This window comes from Phocoena phocoena, chromosome 18 (genome assembly GCF_963924675.1).
Source record: "Phocoena phocoena chromosome 18, mPhoPho1.1, whole genome shotgun sequence".
NCBI lineage: Eukaryota > Metazoa > Chordata > Mammalia > Artiodactyla > Phocoenidae > Phocoena > Phocoena phocoena.
Window position 1 is genome coordinate 6,260,915 of NC_089236.1, and position 22,536 is coordinate 6,283,450.

General features: G+C 42.6%; 1 protein-coding gene across 3 annotated transcripts in view; it reads left to right on the top strand.

Moving 5' to 3' along the window:
* The window catches only part of MTUS2 (microtubule associated scaffold protein 2), a 342,336-nt gene that overhangs the window by 25,388 nt on the left and 294,412 nt on the right, over positions 1–22,536 (top strand). The window contains exon 3 of one of the 3 annotated variants that reach the window (XM_065896120.1): positions 15,084–15,281. The exons of 1 other annotated variant lie outside the window; for it this stretch is intronic. In XM_065896120.1, coding sequence (XP_065752192.1) covers positions 15,084–15,281 — 198 coding nt within the window. The remainder of the gene's footprint in view (positions 1–15,083; positions 15,282–22,536) is intronic. One more of the 3 variants, XM_065896121.1, reaches the window with a different exon arrangement.

The following is a 22,536-nucleotide window of genomic DNA, read 5'->3' on the forward strand; positions in this document are numbered from 1 at the left end:
TAAAGTCCCCTACTATGAATGTGTTACTGTTGATCTCCCCTTTTATGGTTGTTAGTATTTGCCTTATGTATTGAGGTGCTCCTATGTTGGGTGCATAAATATTTACAATTGTTATATCTTCTTCTTGGATCGATCCCTTGATCATTATGTAGTGTCCTTCTTTGTCCCTTTTAATAGTCCTTATTTTAAAGTCTATTTTGTCTGATATGAGAATTGCTACTCCAGCTTTCTTTTGGTTTCCATTTGCATGGAATATCTTTTTCCATCCCCTTACTTTCAGTCTGTATGTGTCTCTAGTTCTGAAGTGGGTCTCTTGTAGACAACATATATAAGGGTCTTGTTTTTGTATCCATTCAGCCAATCTGTGTCTTTTGGTGGGAGCATTTAGTCCATTTACATTTAAGGTAATTATCGATATGTATGTTCCTATTTCCATTTTATATATTGTTTTGGGTTCGCTACTATAGGTCATTTCCTTCTCTTGTGTTTCGTGTCTAGAGAAGTTCCTTTAGCATTTGTTGTAAAGCTGGTTTGGTGGTGCTGAACTCTCTCAGCTTTTGCTTGTCTGTAAAGGTTTTAATGTCTCCATCAAATGTGAATGAGATCCTTGCTGGGTAGAGTAGTCTTGGTTGCAGGCTATTCTCCTTCATCACTTTCAGTATGTCCTGCCACTCCCTTCTGGCTTGTAGGGTTTCTGCTGAGAGATCAGCTGTTAACCTTATGGGGATTCCCTTGTGTGTTATTTGTTGTTTTTCCCTTGCTGCTTTTAATATGCTTTCTTTGTATTTAATTTTTGACAGTTTGATTAATATGTGTCTTGGCGTGTTTCTCCTTGTATTTATCCTGTATGGGACCCTCTGTGCTTCCTGGACTTGATTAACTATTTCCTTTCCCATATTAGGGAAGTTTTCAACTATAATCTCTTCAAATATTTTCTCAGTCCCTTTCTTTCTTTCTTCTTCTTCTGGAACCCCTATAATTCGAATGTTGGTGCGTTTCATGTTGTCCCAGAGGTCTCTGAGACTGTCCTCAGTTCTTTTCATTCTTTTTTCTTTATTCTGCTCTGCAGTAGTTATTTCCACTACTTTATCTTCCAGGTCACTTATCCGTTCTTCTGCCTCAGTTATTCTGCTATTGATCCTATCTAGAGTGATTTTAATTTCATTTATTGCATTGTTCATCGTTGCTTGTTTCATCTTTAGTTCTTGTAGGTCCTTGTTAACTGTTTCTTGCATTTTGTCCATTCTACTTCCAAGATTTCGGATCATCCTTACTATCATTATTCTGAAATCTTTTTCAGGTAGATTGCCTATTTCCTCTTCATTTGTTAGGTCTGGTGGGTTTTTATCTTGCTCCTTCATCTGCTGTGTGTTTTTCTGTCTTCTCATTTTGCTTATCTTACTGTGTTTGGGGTCTCCTTTTTGCAGGCTGCACTTTCGTAGTTCCCGTTGTTTTTGATGTCTGTCTCCAGTGGCTAAGGTTGTTTCAGTGGGTTGTGTAGGCTTCCTGGTGGAAGGGACTAGTGCCTGTGTTGTGCTGGATGAGGCTGGATCTTGTCTCTCTAGTGGGCAGGTTCACGTCTGGTGGTGTGTTTTGGGGTGTCTGTGGCCTTATTATGATTTTAGGCAGCCTCTCTGCTAATGGGTGGGGTTGTGTTCCTGTTTTGCTAGTTGTTTGGCATAGGTTGTCCAGCACTGTGGCTTGCTGGTCGTTGAGTGAAGCTGGGTGCTGGTGTTAAGATGGAGGTCTCTGGGAGATTTCCGCTGTTTAATATTATGTGGAGCTGGGAGGTCTCTTGTTGACCAGTGACCTGAAGTTGGCTCTCCTACCTCAGAGGCAGAGCCCTGACTCCTGGCTGGAGCACCAAGAGCCTTTCATCCACACGGCTCAGAATAAAAGGGAGAAAAAGTAGAGAGAATTAGTAGAAGTATGAGGAAAGAAAGAAGGAAAGGAGGAAAGGAAGGAAGAAAGAAAGAAGCAAAGAAGGAAAGAAAGGAGGGAGGGAGGGAGGGAGGAAGGAAGGAAGGAGGGAAAGAAGGAAAAAAAGACAGAAAGAAAGATGATACAGTAAAAATAAAATAAAGTATAATATAGTTATTGAATTAAAAAATATTTAGAAAAAAAAAAGGGACGGATAGAACCTTAGGACAAATGTTGGAAGCAAAGCTATACAGAGAAAATCTTACACAGAAGCATACACATACACCTTCACAAAAAGAGGTAAAGGGGGAAAAATCATAAATCCTGCTCCCTGAGACCACCTCCTCAATTTGGGGTGATTCGTTGTCTAAAGGAGGGAGGGAAGGAAGGAAAGAAAGAAAGAACGAAGGTAAAGTATAATAAAGTTATTACAATTAAACTTAATTATTAAGAAAAAGAATTTTTAAAAAAAAGTCATGGACGGATAGAGCCCTAGGACAAATGGTGGAAGCTAGAGTATACAGACTAGATGTCACACAGGAGCATACACGTACACCTTCACAAAAAGAGGAAAAGGGAAAAAAATCATAGATTTCGCTCCTAAATTCCACCTCTTCAATTTGGGATCATTCCTTGTCTATTCAGGTATTCCACAGATGCAGGGTATATCAAGTTGATTGTGGAGCTTTAATCCGCTGCTTCTGTGGCTGCTGGGAGAGATTTCCCTTTCTCTTCTTTGTTCTCACAGCTCACAGGAGCTCAGCTTTGGATTTGGCCCTGCCTCTGCGTGTAGGTCGCTGGAGGGCGTCTGTTTTTTCGCTCAGACAGGACGGGGTTAAAGGAGCCGCTGATTCGGGATCTCCGGCTCACTCAGGTCGGGGGTTGGGGGATGGGGGAAGGAGGGGCACTGCGTGCGGGGCGGGCCTGCGGCGGCAGAGGCGGCGTGACGCTGCGGCAGAGGCCGGCGTGACGTTGCACCAGCCTGAGGCCCGCCGTGCGCTGTCCCGGGGAAGTTGTCCCTGGATCCCGGGAACCTGGCAGTGGCGGGCTGCACAGGCTCCGCGGAAGAGGGGTGTGGAGAGTGACCTGTGCTCGCACACAGGCCCCTTGGTGGCGGCAGCAGCAGCCTTAGCGTCTCCCGCCCGTCTCTGGGGTCCGCGGTTTTAGCCGCGGCTCGCGCCCGTCTCTGGGGTTCGCGCTTTTAGCCGCGGCTCGCGCCCGTCTCTGGAGTTCCTTTAAGCAGCGCTCTTAAACCCCTCTCCTCGCGCACCAGGAAACAAAGAGGGAAGAAAAAGTCTCTTGCCTCTTCGGCCGGTGCAGGCTTTTCCCCGAACTCCCTCCCGGCTAGTCGTGGTGCACTAACCCCTTCAGGCTATGTTCAAGCCGCCAACCCCAGTCCTCTCCCTGAGCTCCGTCCAAAACCAAAACCCGAGCCTCAGCTCGCAGCCCCGCCCGCCCCGGCGGGTGAGCAGACAAGCCTCTCGGGTTGGTGAGTGCTGGTCGGCACCGATCGTCTGTGCAGGAATCTCCCCGCTTTGCCCTCCGCACCCGTCGCTGTGCACTACTCCGCGGTCCCGAAACTCCCCCCTCTGCCTCCCGCAGTCTCCGCCCGCGGAGGGGCTTCCTAGTGTGTGGAAACTTTTCCTCCTTCACAGCTCCCTCCCACTGGTGCAGGTGCCGTCCTTATTCTTTTGTCTCTGATTTTTCTTTTGCCCTACCCAGGTACGTGGGGAGTTTCTTGCCTTTTGGGAGGTCTGAGGTCTTCTGCCAGCCTTCAGTAGGAGTTCTGTAGGAGTTGTTCCACGTGTGGATGTATTTCTGGTGTATCCGTGGGGAGGAAGGCGATCTCCGCGTCTTACTCTTCCGCCATCTTCAAGGTCCCCCCTGTTTATATTTTCTAATTCTTTTGGTTCAGTCTTGGAAAATTGTACCCTTGCAAGACTTTGTCCATTCTTCGTGGTTGTCCACTTTATTGGCATATAGTTGTTTGTAGTAGTCTCTCATATCCTTTGTACTTCTGTGGTGTCAGTTGTGATTTCTCCTTGTTCATTTCTAATTTTATTGATTTGTGCCCTCTCCCTTTTTTTTCTTGATGAGTCTGGCTAAGGGTTTATCAATTTTGTTTATCTTCTCAAAGAACCAGCTTTTAGTTATTGTTTTCTTCATTTCTGTTAAATTTGTTTGTGCTCTGATCTTTATGATTTCCTTCCTTCTACTGACGTTTGGTTTTCTTTGTTCTTCTTTCTGTAGTTGTTTTAAGCGTAGGGTTAGATTGTTTATTTGAGACTTTTCTTGTTTCTTGAGGTGAGATTGAATTACTATAAACATTCCTCTTAGAACTGCTTTTGCTGGATCCCGTAGGTTTTAGATTGTCGTGTTGTCGTTGTCATTTGTTTCTATGTATTTTGTCATTTCTTGTTTGATTTCTTCAGTGATCTCTTGGCTGTTTAGTAGTGCACTGTTTAGCCTCCATGTATTTGTGTTTTTTTACAGTTTTTTCCTGTAATTGATTTCCAATCTCATAGCATTGTGGTCAGAAAATATGCTTGATGAGATTTCAGTTTTCTTAAATTTACCGAGGCTTGATTTGTGATCCAAGATATGGGCTATCCTGGAGAATGTTCCATGAGCACTTGAGAAGAAAGTGTATTCTGTTGTTTTTGGATGGAATGTCCTATAAATATCAATTAAGTCCATCTTGTTTAATGTGTCATTTAAAGCTTGTGTTTCCTTATTTATTTTCATTTTTGACGATCTGTCCATTGGTGAAAGTGGGGTGTTAAAAGTCCCCTACTATTATTGTGTTATTGTCGATTTCCCCTTTTGTGGCTGTTAGCATTTGCCTTATGTATTGAGGTGCTCCTCTGTTAGGTAAACAATATTTACATTTGTTATATCTGCATCTTGGATTGATCCCTTGATCATTATGTAGTGTCCTTCTTTGTCTCTTATAATAGTCTTTATTTTAAGTCTATTTTGTCTGATATGAGAATTGCTACTCCAGCTTTCTTTTGATTTCCATTTGCATGGAATATCTTTTTCCATCCCCTCACTTTCAGTCTGTATGTGTCCCTAGGTCTGAAGTGGGTCTCTTGACTGCATATGTACGGGTCTTGTTTTTGTATGCATTCAGCCAGTCTGTTTCTTTTGGTTGGAGCATTTAATCCACTTACATTTAAGGTAATTATCGATATGTATGTTCCTGTTATCATTTTCTTAATTGTTTTTGGTTTGTTATTGTAGGTCTTTTCCTTCTCTTGTGTTTCTTCCCTAGAGAAGTTCCTTTACCGTTTGTTGTAAAGCTGGTTTGGTGGTGCTGAATTATGTTAACTTTTGCTTGTCTGTAATGGTTTTAATTTCTCCGTTGAATCTGAATGAGATCCTTCCTGGCTAGAGTAATCTTGGTTGTAGGTTTTTCCCTTTCATCAGTTTAAATATGTCCTGCCAGTCCCTTCTGGCTTGCAGAGTTTCTGCTGAAAGATCAGCTGTTAACCTTATGGGGATTCCGTTGTATGTTATTTGTTGCTTTTCCGTTGGTGCTTTCAGTATTTTTTCTTTGTATTTAATTTTTGATAGTTTGATTAATATGTGTCTCTGCGTGTTTCTTTTTGGTTTTATCCTTAATGGTACTCTCTGTGCTTCCTGGACTTGATTGACTATTTCCTTTCGCACCTTAGGGAAGTTTTCGACTATAATCTCATCAAATATTTTCTCAGACCCTTTCTTATTCTCTTCTTCTTCTGGAACCCCTGTAATTCAAATGCTGGTGTGTTTAATGTTGTCCCAGAGTCTCTGAGTCTGTTCTCAATTCTTTTCATTCTTGTTTCTTTATTCTGCTCCCTGGTACTTATTACCACCATTTTATCTTCCAGCTCACTTATCCGTTCTTCTGCCTCAGTTATTCTGCTATTGATTCCTTTTAGAGTATTTTTAATTTCAGTAATTGTGCTGTTCATCACTGTTTGCTCTTTAGTTCCTCTAGATCCTTGTTAAATGTTTCTTGTATTTTCCCCGTTCTGTTTCCAAAATTTTGGATCATCTTTACTCTCATTGCTCTGAATTCTTTTTCAGGTAGGTTGCCTATTTCATCTTCATTTATTTGGTCTTGTCGGTTTTTACCTTGCTCCTTCGTCTGTAACTAAGTGTTTTTTTGTTTCTTATTTTTTTTTAATGGGTGGTGCTGTATTCCTGTCTTACCGGTTGTTTGGTCTGAGACGTCCAGCAGTGGAGTTTGCAGGTAGTTGGATAGAGCTGGGTCTTGATGCTGAGATGAGGACCTCCAGAAGGCCTCAGTCTGATTGATATTCCCTGGGGTTTGAGGTTCTCTGTTAGTCCAGGAGTTTGGACTCAGAGCTCCCACCACAGGAGCTCAGGTCCAACTTCTGGCCTGGGAACCAAGATCCCACAAGCTTTGTGGCGTGTTAAAAAAGAAAGGAAGAAAGAAAGAAAAAAAGTAGCAGTATGATATGAAAGAATAAAAAACAATATAAAATTAGAAAGATCAGGAAACATAAAACTATTTGAAACAACCGCAACAAGGTAAAATAAAACCACAACAGAAAAAAAAAAAAAAAAGGGAGGGTGGGGAACAAGCCAAAAGGAGAGATCACTGGTCGCTGGGGTTTCTTCCCGTCGCCTTATGTGTCCATGGTCCTGGTGCCTGGTAGGTGCCCTCATTGTGAGGAGACGCGAATTCTGTGTCCTCCTAGTACGCCATCTTGACTCCCCATTTACATTCTTTAAGTTTTTATTTTACTGCCTCAGATGTCAAGAATGTTGGACAATGATGGATGGACCTTTATCAATACAGTATTGAACCATAAGGCAGTGTAATCTGATTTTAGTTGATTGAGGTATTCTAGCATTACAAAGTCATATTTAAAGGAGAATCAATACAAAAGGAAAAATGGTGAGAATAAATACAGCTTTTCATGTTTCCTCTGAATGTAAAGATTTGCATTCTTCAGAGGATTCATCTTTCAAAAGAAAAACGGTATTACTTTGAAAGAGCAACACATCTTTTAAGCACTTAATAGCAGCAAAATCCCTTTTGTTGTTCACATAAGGATTTGTATCTTTTTTTGGGCAAAATCTTGACAGAATACAGAGCCTTGATAAAAATAAAAGAAGTGGGCCCACTTAAGCTCCTTTGCATGGGATTTGAATATTTGATCCTAGAGGTTTTTTGTTAAAATATTCATTAATTTTTGAAGTTATTTAATTTCCCCATTATGGTCATATTCATTTGGAAGGGTCTTTGATCTGCTGTATAGAACGTTTCTTCCATCTGCCGGTTAGAAGGGGTTTTTGTGGAGGACTCACAACGACAGACCGAGCCTTCTGTCTGTCACAGGCCCTTTGGAAGTTGAAGATACTGATAGAGATTGGGAAAGTCATCATTGCTCCAGCTCAGTGTAAGCCTGTTACTGAACTGAAGACAAGATTTGTTCTTTTTAAAAAAAGTTTTGTTTTAATATAACAGCTGTATTGACACAATTCATATACTAGATAGAATTCACCCTTTTAAAGGATACAGTTCAGTGGTTTTTAGTCTATTCACACAACTGTGCAACCATCACCACTATCAGTTTTAGAACATTTTCATAGAAACCCTATGCCTGTTATCAGGCCCTCCCCATTTCCTCAAACTCCAGCCCCTGGCAAGCACTAACCTACTTTCTGTCTCTATAGATTTGCCTATTCTGGACATTTCATATAATTGAATCATACAATGTGCAGCCTTTTGTGTCTGGCTTCTTTCACTTGCCTTAATGTTTTCAGGGTTCATCCATATTGTAACGTGTATCAGTAGTTCCGTTCTTTTTGTAGCTGAAAAATATTGCAGTGTATTGACCTTCCACAACTTGTTTATCCATTCATCAGTTGATGCACATTTGTTATTGTTTCTACCTTGTGTCTCTTATGGATAATGCCAGTTTCTTTCTCTCTTTCCCCCTCCGCTCACCCCCAGTCTTTTTTTCCTTTGTCGTTTTTACTGGGGGCGGGGTGTCTCTCTAATCTGCTTGTATTGATAACGTTCTTCCAGAGAGCTTCAGCTCAGCATCGTCTGGGGTGGGGCCTCCCCGTGGCAGTGGTTGCTTTATAAGATTTCAGGACCCTGGGCTTCAGTAGGGTTGGAATTAACTCCTTTGCTGTCCCCAGAGATGCCGTGGGTGTTTTTCTGTATAACCCTGAGATCAGGATTTCTGACAGAGGTACAGGCGGCAGCAGAGACGTTTCAGGGTCCTGCTGAGACATCTGCTCTTAGGAATGTGGACCTCAGCGCTCACATGACGGCTTTTTTTTTTTGGTCTTGTTTTCCCCCTAATGACTGCTTTTTCATGAGTGACCACCCAGTGGGCCTGCATATAGGACAAGGTAGTCTTTCCCCTGAACCAAGGATCAGTCACAACTCCATTCCAAGACGTACACATAGGTCCAGGCGAAGATACGTGACCCAAGGCCCACTCCAATCCCATAATCCTGTTCCTAAAAGCCAATTGATTACTGACACTTCCACCTTAGGTCGGGGAAGTCTATGTAACGGAGGTTCTGTAGGACTCATTAATGCAGCACAGAGCCCCACGGCTCAAAGAACCAGCTTGAAGCGCGTGCTTGCTATTAGTCAGCAGAGCTAGTTAGTAAGCAAGGCGAGAAGAAAGACTCCCTGTGATGGTGGTCACTGTCTCAGTATCCTGATCACAGCACCTATTGTTGTGGCCACCCTGGAGAGGCAGTGATACCGACCAGGGTCCTTGGCCTTCCACAATCAGTAGAAATTGACTAGAGCCCAGACAAGAAATTCAGGCAAGGCTTTACTGGGGCCCCTGCTGCAGCAGAAGGGAGCGAGAACAAACAACAGGTTCCCTTGCTCGCTCCCTGAAGAGGGGCTGGCTGGTCCCTTATATGGGGTGAGAGTAGGGGTGTGTCAGGCCGGAGGGGTGGCTTAGGTGTTTTGCCCACCCTTCGGTGGTGTCGAGTGCAGGAGGGCGTGCGCAGTCCCCTGCTTTTGCTCCCGACACCCTGTTTTTGCTCCCAGCTCTTCAGAAGTGGCAGTTGGGTTTTTTGGGTCTTTCTGTATCTTCTTGTCTATGATTTGCCCCAAGTGCACATGTACACAGTTAGTTTTAGTCCCTTATCATTTCTTTGTAATCTGTTACTCGAGGAATATGTGTCCGGATGCGAGCCCTGCAGCAAAGGGCGTCAGGTCCCAGCCTGTCTCAGTAGGAGGGACCCCCACCACCAAGTTTTGGATGTCAAGACTGATGCTGCTATACACAAAGCAAGAGGGTATGAGGAAGTTAATTACTCACGTAATTGAGGTCTCTGGGGAGAGAGCGGCAGGCCTCTCAAACATGCCTGATATGGCTTGAGAGAGCCAGGAAAGGACACTGGCTCAGCTCTTTTTTACTGTTGTTAGAGGTTAGAGGTGGGACGGGGCAGGGTTCAGTGGAAGTGGTAGGGGCCTGCGTAGTTTGAATCTCCTCCCAGCGGCAAAGGAGGGAGCACTGGGCTTAAGTTCTTTCCAGCTTTCTCAGACGTGGGGCAGAGGGGCGTGGGAAGTACAGAAGGGGGCGCAGCGTTTGAAAGTTGACAGCTGTGATCAATCAAACATCGAAAAAATAGAGTCTGACCCTTTATTACAGTTCCTGAGTATTTTATTCTTTTTGTTACTATAGTAAGTGAAATTTTCTTAACTTCATTTTTGGATTATTCATTGCAAGTGTATAGAAATACAATTGATTTTCATGTATTGAATCATGTATTAGTTCTAATAGTTTTTTAGTAGATTTTATAGGATTTTTTTTTTAATATACAAGATCGTGTCGTCTATAGCTAGAGAAAGTTTTGCTTTTTGTTTCCCATCTGTGTGCCTTTTATTTTATTTTCTTGCCCAATTGCCTTGGCTAGAAACGTCCATAAAATGTTGAATAGAAGTGGTGAGAGCAGACATCCTTGTTTTGTTCCTGATTTGGGGGGGAAGCATTCAGTCTGTTTTCCTTGAGTATGATGTTAGCTGTGGGTTTTTCCTAGATGCCCTTATTGAGATCATTTTCATTTTTTCCTAGTTTGTTAGGTGTATTATCATGAAGTGCTGTTGGAATTTGTCAAGTGATTTTTCTGCATCTATTGAGATAATTGTGTGGGTTTTTTTTTAACATTGACTGATTTCCATGTTAAACCAGTCTTTCATTTTGGGGATAAATCTCACTTGGTCATGGCATATAATCCTTTTTATAGGTGGCTGGTTTCGGTTTGCTGTATATATATATATATATATGTATATATATATTTTTTTTTTTTTTTTTTTTTTTTGCCGTACGCGGGCCTCTCACTGTTGTGGCCTCTCCCGTTGCGGAGCACAGGCTCCGGACGCGCAGGCCCAGCGTCCATGGCTCACAGGCCCAGCTGCTCCATGGCATGTGGGATCTTCCCAGACCGGGGCACGAACCCATGTCCCCTGCATCGGCAGGCGGGCTCTCAACCACTGCACCAGCAGGGAAGCCCTGCTGTATATTTTGATGAGGATTTTGCATCTACAGTAGATATCAGTCTGTAGTTTTCTTTTCTCTTGATATTTTTGTCTGGTTTTGGTATCAAGGTAATATTGTCCTCACAGAATGAGTTTGGAAGTGTTCTCTTCACCCCTCCCCCCATTTTTGGATAATTTGTGAAGAATTGGTATAAATTTTTCTTTAAGTGTCTGATATGATTCACTAGGGAAGACGTTTGGGCCTGGACTTTTCTTTCTGGGAAGTTTTTGAATTATGAATTCCATCTTTCTGTTATAGGTGTATTTTCTATTTCTTCTTGAGTAAGTTTTCATAGTTTGTGTCTTTCTGGAACTTTTCAGTCTCACTAGATTATCTAATTTGTTGAGATATAATTGTTCATTAATATTCCCTTATAATTATTTTTATTTCTGAAGAATGAGCTGTGATGTCCCCTCTTCCATTCCTAATTTAAAAATTTGTCTTCCCTTTCTCTTGTTTAGTCTAGCTAGAGGTTTGTCAACTTTGTTGATCTTTGTAAGAACCAACTTTTGACTTCATTGATTCTCTCTATTGTTTTTCCATTCAGTTTCATTTATTTCCATTGTCTTATTTATTATATCCTGCTTTCTGCTTGGTTTAGTTTGCTCTTTTCTTTCTTCAGTGTCTTTAGGTGGAAGGTTGCTTTATTGATTTGACATCTTTCTCCTTTTTTAATGTAGGCATTTATAGATATAACTTTCCTTCTAAGTACTGCTTTAGTTGCTTCCCATAAGCAACGAAAATTTTAAAAAAAGGAATAAAAACCCCAGGAGATTAATATTGGGACAATACCGTTAACCAGACTACAGAACTTAGTCTGATTTCACTCATTTTTACAGGCACTCCTGTGTGTGTGTGTGTGTGTGTGTGTGTGTGTGTGTGTGTGTTTGTACATGTATATTTAGTTCTATGAAATTTTATCGTGTGTTTAGCATTGTGTTAACACCACTTAAGTCCATTAACATTTCACTTCTGGAGAGAATTAGAGCTTGTACGTAGAAACTAATTCAGTCCTGTGTAACCCAAGCATGGAAATAAATCATAGATAACCCTTGTAAGGCTAAAGTCAACTTGACGAGGCTGAACAGGCTTGATATCAGGCATCTACAGAGAAGGGGGTCTACAGAGCTGAGTCAACCGTAGTCCTTTGAGAAGGGATAGGGAGTATCAGGGAATCACAGGTGACATGTTTAAGGAGACAGGGACAGGATTCAAAAATGGGCAGAAATCCAGGGAGCAGGAATTTGCCGAATGTAGTTGATAGTAGTGCAACCACAAGGATCTTAATCTGTTGTCAAATGGAGGTGAATTTCTGATGGCTTTTCTTTCCAGTGGCTGTGCATGATGAATGTGAACGGGTAGGACTAGCTCAGAGGAGCAGAGTTGTGATGGACAATTTTGATTTCAAATATACAGTACAGTCAATAGAAATGTGTTCCAAAACCAGGTACAAGAAAAATGGTGTCATTACTTTGTTACAGAGTCTCATCCCCTATATATTCACACCTTGATGCTACTCGATTATGTCACCAGCACCTGTCTCTGCCAAGGTATTGCTGGGCCCTAATTCTGCTGTTAAAGGTCAGGGAGGGTAAGTTGGACAATGGTAGATTGGCAGTGACCATAAACTGTCTCAGCAGTGAAAGTACTGAATCTGTGTGTATTGCAGGGCTGAACGTTCGTTGGCACATTAGATGAAAAAACAGAAACAAGCAAAAAGAAAAGAAACAGGAAAGGAATGCACTTGTATCATTTCAATCTTTTTAAATTTAACGATGCTTATTTTATAGCCTAATATTTAGTTTATCCTGGAGAAGGTTCTGTGTACCCTTGAGAAGCATGTATATTCTGCTGCTGTTGGGTGGAGTGTTTTCTAGATGTCTGTAGGTCTTGTTGGTTTATAGTGTTTGTCTTCTGTTGCCTTGTTGATCTTCTGCTTAGTTGTTCCATCTTTGAAAGTGGGGTATTAAAGTCTCCAAATATTATTTTGAATTGTTTATTTCTCCTGTCAATTCTGTAAGCTTTTGCTTTGTGTATTTTGAGACCTTGTTTTAGATGTATATATATTTACAGCCGCTGTATCTGCCTGATTTACTGACTTTGGATCATGATAAAATATCCCTCTTTATCTCTTTCTTGTTGTAAAATGTATTTTTTCTGCCATCGGTATAGCCGCTCCAGCTTTCTGCTGGTTGTTCTTTGCATGATATGTCTTTTCCCATCCTTTTACCTTTAAACTAATTGTATGTTTGAATCTAAAATGTCTGTCCAGCAGACAGCATATGTTTCAGTCTTGTTTTTCATCCAGTCTCTCAGTCTCTGCCTTATGACTGGATTGGTTGATACATTCACGTTTAATGTTACTGTTGATATAGTTATATCATGGATTTACATGTGCTATTTTGCTATTTGTTTTCTGTCTGCCTCATGTCTTTTTTGTTTCTCCACTCATTACTGCTTTCTCTTGCACTGAGTAAGTATTTTCCAAGGTAGCATTTTAATTCCTTCAGTGATTTTTCTCACTATATTTTTTTGAGTTATCTTCTTACTGATTGCTCTAGGGCTTACCATATCATCTTAAATGATCAGAATCTACTTAATATTTATACTAATGTCAGTGGGATACAGAAATGTTACTCCTATTTAGCTCTATTCCATCTTTCTCCTTTTTACATCCATGTCTGTTACAAACCCAGTAATACATATTTTTAGTTATTACTTCATATAACTTTATGTCTTTTAGAGAAGCAGAGAACAGTAATTCTAAGGCATTGACATGACATTTACTTTCTGATACAAAGGGGCCAATATTACTCATTAAACAGTGATTATTTCTTCTTTGTCCTAGTTGAACATTTTTTTCCAAGCGTTAGAACAGACCTGAGTTGGGAATATTCGCAGCACCAGCTCCCTGTCCCCTCTTCCCTTTGCACTCACCTGATTCCTCCCCTTCCTAGTCCTGACCTAGACGCCAGGAAACCACAGTTGTACAGATTCCGCCGTCACCTGGACGTACGAGTGACCGTGGCCTCACTCTCAGGGGAGCTGCTGCTAGAGGAAAGGGCTCTGCAGGCCCAGCCTGGCATCTGTTGGTTCTTGATGTATTTCCACACATAGATGCTTTCTAATATGTAGACTCTTCATTGATTTTTTAGACCTTGAATCTTTTTTACAGATAGCCCATTTTAATTTTAATCTGCAACCTGGTGGAGCTTCCGGTAGATGATGAAGAGTTGCCTGACTGTAGTGTACGAACAAGCACGCCCAGTAAATGTGGCTGCAGTGAAAGTTGTTAAATGGCTCGACTAGGACAGTTATACAGAATAGCAGGACGCTTGGCCCTTTTTCCTTTTAAATGTCATATTAAAGAGCATTTGTGGGCTTCCCTGGTGGCACAGTGGTTAAGAATCCACCTGCCAATGCAGGGGACATGGGTTCGAGCCCTGGTCCACGAAGATCCCACATGCCGCAGAGCAACTAAACCCGTGTGCCACAACTACCGAGCCTGCGCTCTACAGCCCGCGAGCCACAACTACTGAGCCTGTGCACCACAACTAGTGAAACCCGCGTGCCTAGAGCCCGTGCTCCGCAACAAGAGAAGCCACTGCAGTGAGAAGCCCACGCACTGCAACGAAAAGTAGCTCTGGCTCGCCGCAACTAGAGAAAGCCTGCGTGCAGCAACGAAGACCCAACACAGCCAAAAATAAATAAATAAATAAAATAAATGAATTTATTAAAAAAACGAGCATTAATGTTCTGGTTCTATCTGGTATTGAGAGAATTCTCATAGGGTTGGGACGATCGTCACAGTAGCTATGCATGGAGCCCGGCTCAGACACAGGAGTGCTGAGACCATGCACTTATAATAATGTTTTATTATTTCAAATTAGCTGGCTTTGCACATATCTGGGAACTAATTTTGGAGTTTAGACTATCATAAAAACAGATAATGGAAAAAGGAGAGAATGAAACCTAGCCTCAGTTTAAGCACCTATCAAGTTCTGTGTTCCAAGCAGTAGTACTTACACTAACACTTCCAGGCCAGTTTTATCAACCCTGTTCCTTCCACGGGAGGAAACTGTGGTTCTTAGTGTTAGGTCAAGTGCCTGAGATTACACAGTAGTAATTGGTAGAGACTAGATTTCAGCCAGCTACACAGTTTGTGCTCTTTCGCCTCGTTCCTGCCACCACTAAACGATTCTTTGTGTGTGTCTCTGTGACTTACTACATACAGTTTATAATTGCTGATGAGTGTCTGGCCGCAAGGGTTCTTCACCCATCGTATGTCAGAAGCAAGGTGTATCTCAGCTTCACAGTTCTAGGGTGACCTGCAACAGTATGTGTCCTCATTCCATTCAGCCCCCTAAGCACTTTATACCTTTCTTTATGGCCATATAGTAGGGAGAGTTGTCTGTTCTGGTCTCGTCTGCCTGCTGTCTCTCCCCCTCTTAGCACCTGGCCCGCAGTGAGGGCCCTTTCTCACAAAGACGCCTTTGTGAATGTGTTGAATCAGACCGTGCAAGAGGAATTGTGGTCTGTTTATGCTGGAGCTGGGTTAATGTTCACAATCTGTGTCTTCTCTATCCTGCTATCAACTGAGATTTTTTTTCTGGTTTGGGTTCATTTTAGCAGATTTAAAGAAACCTTCCGGTTCAAATGCTGCAAAATCCAACCTACCCAAATCTGGACTTCGTCCTCCTGGCTACTCGCGCCTCCCGGCAGCCAAGCTGGCGGCCTTTGGCTTCGTCCGGAGCTCCAGCGTGTCCTCGGTGTCCAGCACCCAGTCAGCGGACAGCGCCCAGCCCGAGCCCAGCCGGCTGGCCAACCGTAAGTGGGGTGGACGGGTGGGCGGGCTTGCATCCCAGACAGGCAGGACCAGCAGAGGGCGAATCAGCGTGTGGGTACAACAGCGTTGCATTTTCTTTGCGTTTAACTAAGAATTTGGGTTGACTACCTTAATCTACCATTGTTGGGACTTCAAAGATAATCTGCTGAAGAAAAATAAAAGCCTGTTTGGCACTACCATGTTCTAAGTTACGGGGAGTTAATGTGCCAGAAAAAGACATGAAATATTAGTGGGAAAATCATTTTAGTCACCTGTGATTACCTGTCATGCCTTCATATTGGTGGAGCTCTTGATTTCTAACAGTTAATTAAACGATGTTAAAAATAGGGGAGCCCAGCGGAGCTTCTTCTAGTTTGTGCCCACCAAGGTCCCTGTTAGCTGAGATGTTGTCGCTCCAGGCCTGGTTCCTGACACTGGTGTTGTAAGCTGCATTTTAAAGTATGAATTAATAGCGTCCGAGCAGGTCATATCAGCTGCTGTCCCTAAAGAAGACCCAAGGCTGCCCCATTTGGGCTGAGCCTTTGAGGACCAAACCCCATCTCAGCCCCATCGACTTCAAAGTCATTGTTACTGGATCTGAAGCCATGACACCTCAGATGTTGGGTAGCAAGAATTTGCCAGGGAAATCTAAGCGGTTTTCATGTGGAAAGCTGTTTTGAAGGGCTTATAGTAGTTGAATCAAGTTGGAATAAGAGATAGAGTGAAAGACGGGAAGGGGGAAGGGGAAGAGGAAGAGAGATTGAGAATAAGATTGATTTTGTATTATTTTTTTTCAATTTCCTCTCTCCAAGCTTGTTTTTTCCCTATCCTTTCTCGGCTTTATAGAGCTCATGGGTGGAACATTTGTACCTCTGTAGTTCTAAATTTTAGTCTACCTGGTTATTCCTAAAAGTAGTGCATCTCGACGTGTTTGTAAGCATTTCTGAGAGGTTCTTGGTTCACTTGATTTCCTGAAGGTGCTGTGTCTCAGACCTACTTTCATATGGGAATCATTTTAGAAACCCCACTGGAATTAGGGATTGCATCACGGCACAGTGCCAGTCTCAAATTCGCAAATGCGTAACTCCTGATTTTTAGATATGTGTGTGCGTGTTACCAGTCTGAAGGTTTTGAAATAGAGGAGTGACGATTTGTCATCATTTTTAGGAGTGAAATTCTCAGTGGCATGTTTCTGTTTTAGATGGAGCATGAATGATAAAAAATCTCATATGGTATGTATCTTTCCAAGGAAGGAGTTAAGATTTTGATTTCTTAAAAAAAATTAACCTCAAGGTGACCTGAGGCATGTCCCCATGGCAGCCACTTTTGCAAAAGGAGAGCTGACAGGTGTGGATGGAATAATTCCAGGTGTGCTTAGGGCATTTCTTCTCACCTGTGCTTCAAAGCATACTAGCTAGGGACTCCCTGAGCAGCTGAGCTAAGAGCTGTTATGTGCCAGAGAAAGTAACTCCTGGTTTAAAGATTTCATAGGAAAAGAAATATTTACTCTATTCAGAACTGTTTTCTGTTTCTAAAATGCAATATGTTAGAATTGATCTGTAATTATTTGCCACCTAACTATATATAAACTTTGTCCTTCACCAGTAAATCACAGAAAAACTTCGCCCATGTTTGAATTGATGTCTTAGTGCCATTAACTGTTACGCTTATGCTTGTTATCAGATTTAAGGTCAAGAAAACTCCTGTTCCTGTTCTTTAGCAAAGAAACGATGCTTTGATGACAAGGATTAAGTAAAATACGAAGCTCTTGCAAGAGCTGAAAGTTCTTAGACAAATCCTAGGAGCAAATGTTGCCAGTTTAGCTCGTGGAAACAGCTAACATGATGTCAGAGTTGGTTCCTTTTTTGTTCCTTGTCTTGTCTTTCTTTAGACACTACTTAGGGTTCATTTTAGGAATATTACTATAAAAAGGGATTGCACCACAGTAAGTAGATGCCTCAAAATCTGAAACATGATTACAATGAGGAACTATTTGCAAACGTGCGACTCGTGATTTTAGATACTCACGTGCCTATAAACAGTCTGACAGCGTCCACGTGACTGTGAATGCTGTGTGCGGGACACTTTTAAGTGATTCATTGTGAACCTACTAGTGTTTTGTGGGCCACCTTGGCTTAGCTGCGACTTTTCTGTGCTGTTTTCCTGGGTCCAGATGGGCAAGTGATGCTGTGGAGTGGGGCCTGGGAGCTCCCTGAGTGCGGGTCTCAGCTGTTCCATTTGGAGTCTACCCTCCACCCCGGGCTCAGGCTCTGCACCATTCATTCAACCCCGCTGGGCAAGGGCTTCCCAAGGCGAGTGCCCTGCTGTGTTTTCTGACCTTTTCCACGAGGCTTTGGCAAATGGGGCCGACACAGGGAAAGGAATCATCTGCAGGTCCTTAGAACCTGAGGGTATTTTAGCATCCTGTCCACGCCTGCATTTTATAGCTGAGCGAACTGAGATCAGAATCACCTGCTCCCATCCTGGGAGCAGGAGGGAGTATTCCTCTTCCTCTGTTTAGTTCTCAAAGCTGCCATGTATGGTAAAGACACACCCGTGATGTGAAGTCATTTCTTTCTATTAGTGAAGCAAATCTTAGAGTTGAGTTGCCTTGAGAGGCCCCTCAGGCCCAACCCACCTGTCCCTGCCCCACCCCTTCCCAGGTGTGTACTCGCTTCAGGTGATGGGGAACCTTCCGTCGTGTGAAGAAGCCAGCTGTTTGGTGAGCAGCTCGCATGGTGAGGCCGTGCTCCTCGTGGGTTCAGGCTGCCTCCCTGTAATTTCTTGCTAGCAGCTCAGTCTCTGGATTAACACGCAGCCTGTATCCTCACTGTGCTGTAGATCACCCTCCCTCCACTCCTGTACAGGTTCATCACGTAGAGGTTATGAGGTTGGCCCATTTCGAACCTCAAATAAAATTTCAAATGACATTAGGTCGTGACGCACAGCTTTTTTTAAGATTGAAAGTGAACAGGAAAAAAGTAATTCTCTACCTTAAGACTTAAATTTAAGCTTAAAATCACAGTATTTGAGCAGGTCTGACCTAATACGCAGCTCATCATTTAAAAATTCTCCAATATGCTTCAGGCAATAGAAATTTGGAGAAAAACAATTACAGTGTAATTTAGTGTTGGTGACAAACTGTAGCCCAAAGTATACCTGGTTGTCAAATTTACCAGCAGTTAGGCTTATAGACTTGATTTTTCTGGTGGGTAAGGAGGTATAATTTAAAGTTAAAACCTTTGGGGGTGTGTGTGTGTGGGAAGGGAAATAGGAAGACTTAGGGTTTCATGAATTAATCATTAGTGAAAATAGATCATATCACATGAGGATAGAATAATTTATGTGGGGGATCATCTCTCACTGTGGACTCTGAATAACCTATTGGTGCTCAAGAAACAGAAAATATCTATCAGAAAATAACATGAAGAAGGTGGCCTTTGCAGCTGTCCTTTCCAGTTTCTCCTCCTCTTTTTCTCTCTGCAGTATTCTCATGTTTTCTTTGTGCGGTGAACTGAGACCAGAAATCATGAGACAAAGAATTTGAAAGGAGAAATAAAAAAGAAATCTGAAGGATTTTCTGTTGTTCCTTGTTCTGGTGCAGGAAAGTAGTAGAATGTTTAGAGATATAGGGATAGAGCTGGATGTGGACAGAGAGACTGACATCGGTATAAATAATGATGATGCATGGGTATATGTGCCGACACCCTTCTAAATGAGTTGGGGTGGAGGCTTCATTTCTGATTAGGGTGATCAGGGAGTTTCTCAGAGGGGGTTGTGAGCTGGGCAGTATTTGGGGAGGTAGAGGTGGGCTCTACCTAGGAGATCCTTTGGGAGGAGGGATGTATCTGTTTGTACATCCAGAAAACCTCCGGAAGCCAAGGGGTTGCCATTTCTGATGCAGCCTGCTGGTTCATCATGGTGGGGTCTGTCTCCTTGGTGCTGAAGTCCAGTGTTTGAGCTCCCCAGGGTCTGTCCTCAGAATGCATCTATCCCAATGCTGCCATCTTCCCCTTGGTCCTCTTTTCCAGAGTTTCAGCTCTTAGCACTTCGGACGCGGTACCAAATCCATATCTCCAGCCCCAACTTCTCTCCAGAACTTCTCATCTACATTTCAAATGACCTGTCAGATATCTCCAGCTGGGTGACTCAGGTCACCTCAAACTAAACGTTTCCCTCAAAATAAATCTTCCGTTATCTTTTCCAAAGTGACGCCGCCTCTCAGAGTTGCTCTGTGATGTAATGACATCTATGATCTCCTGTCTATGGAGGCTGGAAATTTTAAAATCAGCCGTTACCGCTCACCATTTTTTTTTCTTTTTTGCCTTCCTTTGTATTAAGTGATCAAATCTGATCAGTTCTTTCTTACATTTACGCTATCCTCTTTCTTTTCTCCTCCTCATCTTTGTTTAAATCTATGTCACCTGAACTATTCCCAGTACATCCTCACTCTCTAATCCACAGGCTCATGGTCCTATAGACCATTTTCTTTTGAGCCTGTTGTGAATGCTCCATGTGTCCCTGTACTCACGTCCACTGCTTTCCAGAAGTTACAGGTCCTCCGGGACTTGCTTAGCCCCCTTCTCACCTTTCCCTCACCCAGTCCCCTGACATACACCCTCAACCAGACAACGAGAGCTGTTCACATTTTTCTCTGAGGGCTTTGTGCTTTCCTGCCTTTGGGTCTTGGTTTAAACTATTCATTTCTAGAATGCTCTCCCCTCCCACAGATCTCTCTGTGGATTCAGTCATTTTCAGTGTGATTCAAATACCATTTCCTCTAAGAAGCCTTGCTTCATCTGTGAACCTGATGTGGTCCTTCCTCCTAGGAACTCCCACTGCCCCTTGCTTGTATCACTTTTGTGGCTTATCACATACAATCTTGGTATAGTTATTTGTTTTTATGTCGTGTCTCCCCTGTGGATTGTCAGCTCTTTGAGCATACAGGGTATGTCTCTTAATAATTTTAGTATACCTCACACTACCTAGCATGGGCTTTCCACTAGTAGAATTTCAAGAGAAAGACTTTTTTTTTTTTTTTTGTGATACACGGGCCTCACTGTTGTGGCCTCTCCCGTTGCGGAGCACAGGCTCCAGATGCGCAGGCTCAGCGGCCATGGCTCACGGGCCCAGTCGCTCCGCAGCATGTGGGATCTTTCCGGACCGGGGCACGAACCCACGTCCCCTGCATCGGCAGGCGGACATTCAACCACTGCGCCACCAGGGAAGCCCAAGAGAGACTTTTGAGAGAGGAACTTGGGCAACTTTCAGAAGTATTTTGTACCAGGAACACATTTTCAGTCTGTTAGGACTTTCACAGGTCTTGATAGTTGAAGTTCCATCACTGTGGTTCTCACACTTTTCTAAACTTTCTCAATTATCTCTAAAATGTTGCTTCCATTGACTGTGGTGTACCCATAGATAATTTTTACAACTCAAAGCATGGAAAAGATAATAGGTTATTTGTAGTATAATTATATTCAGAGCTAAATCGTTATGTGGACTGACCTACTAGTCTCACAGATGTCTAAGATCTTATATATCTCCTTGCATGTAATTAGCCATTTTAAAAGAATTAGGCTAAAACCCAACTGTTGAGGCTTTTCATGAGAGAATTTCAAAGTTTCCAATTAATTTCCAATTAGACATCTCAATTTAGAGAGACTGGATATTCTCATTAAATTCTAGAGCTTTAGTTCTTATTTTCATACTTAATAAATAGGTAGGTGGTCTTTTAATTATTGAATAAAATTTGGGTTCTGGAGATAATGATCTGAAGTGGAAATCACTAACCATTTTGGAAGTTAGTCAATGAAAGTAAAGTAAAGGTTAATATGAAAGCTTTTTGCATGTTCATTTCAACGTTTATCCTTATGAACACTAGAGAATTCTTTTACATACATGACATGTTTGATTTTCTGTAACTGACATGCATTCTAAATAAGATAAGAGGGCTTCCCTGGTGGTGCAGTGGTTAGGAATACACCTGCCAATGCAGGAGACACGGGTTCCGGCCCTGGTCCAGGAGGATCCCACATGCCAGGGAGCAGCTAAGCCTGTGCGCCACAACTACTGAAGCCCGTGTGCCTAGAGCCTGTGCTCAGCAACAAGAGAAGCCACAGCAATGAGAAGCCCACGCACCGCAGCAAAGAGTAGCCCCCGCGTGCAGCAACGAAGACGTAACGCAGCCAAAAATAAATAAATGAGAGTCGACAAGAAGCATTATTAATAACTCCTACCGAAACAGCCATCAACCTGTCTCGTTCCATTGGCGAAGAGGGAGTCATTTTTTATTCATGGAAAAAGGAGCTGAACGGGACCTGTGAGGTTAATTTTCAGAGAAGCTATTGCCTATTTGAGATTGAGCCTTATTGATGTCCTTGTACATTCCTTTTCAAAACACTCGGACACCGATCACGTCTACCCAGAGATGAGATTAGAGCGTAAATGTGTTTTGTTTTGTTTCAAAGAAAACTGACCATTAAATGGTTGAAAGTAAGATAAACTGAAATTGGGATGATAATGGTTTATATGTAGTAAAGGTAATGTCTAAGTGAACTGCCTCATTTGGGGGGCTTGTGTTGTTTTGTGAAGATCGGGTTGTCTACCTGCCCTTCCCCGGTCCTGCAGTTTTGCAGCATCTGTTACGGGTGAGCATGGAACTCAGTGCTGGGGCCAGGACACCCTGCGTAGTTAGTGACTGGTGGGGAGGTGGGGTATCCAAGTGCAGCCTGCAGGGAGCTGTGAGAGGGCTGTGGCTGGAGACAGCATGGCGTTGGGGAGGGGTTGGGGAGAAGGAACCCGAAGGACGGAGCACCTGCCCGTCCTGACCCCACGCCCCTCAAGTCCCCTTGGGCTGTCTCAGCCCTACTGCGTTATATCTTCAGATCTAATTATTCCACTCTGCTTCTAGGTAGTGACAGATGTTCTGGATTTGCTGTGAAATAATCCAGCAAAGAAAAGAACAAAACAAAACTGGAGGGGGGGCAGTATAGATAAGGAAAGTTAGACAAAAGTTTGATAATCCTTGAAGCTGGATGATGGAACTCTGAGGGTTCATTGCACTATTTACTTCCTGGTTTTGGGTTTTTTTTTGTATGTTTGAAAGTTTCCATTTTTATTTAACCTTCTGTGGAAGAAGGTTAAAATCCCATCTTCTCTCTGTATTGGTTTTCCTTTCTTAAGAGTCAGTATATTCTTGTCCTGCCCCTAGGTTCTCCAGAACCTTTTTTTTTTTTTTTTTTACATTCCAAGCAT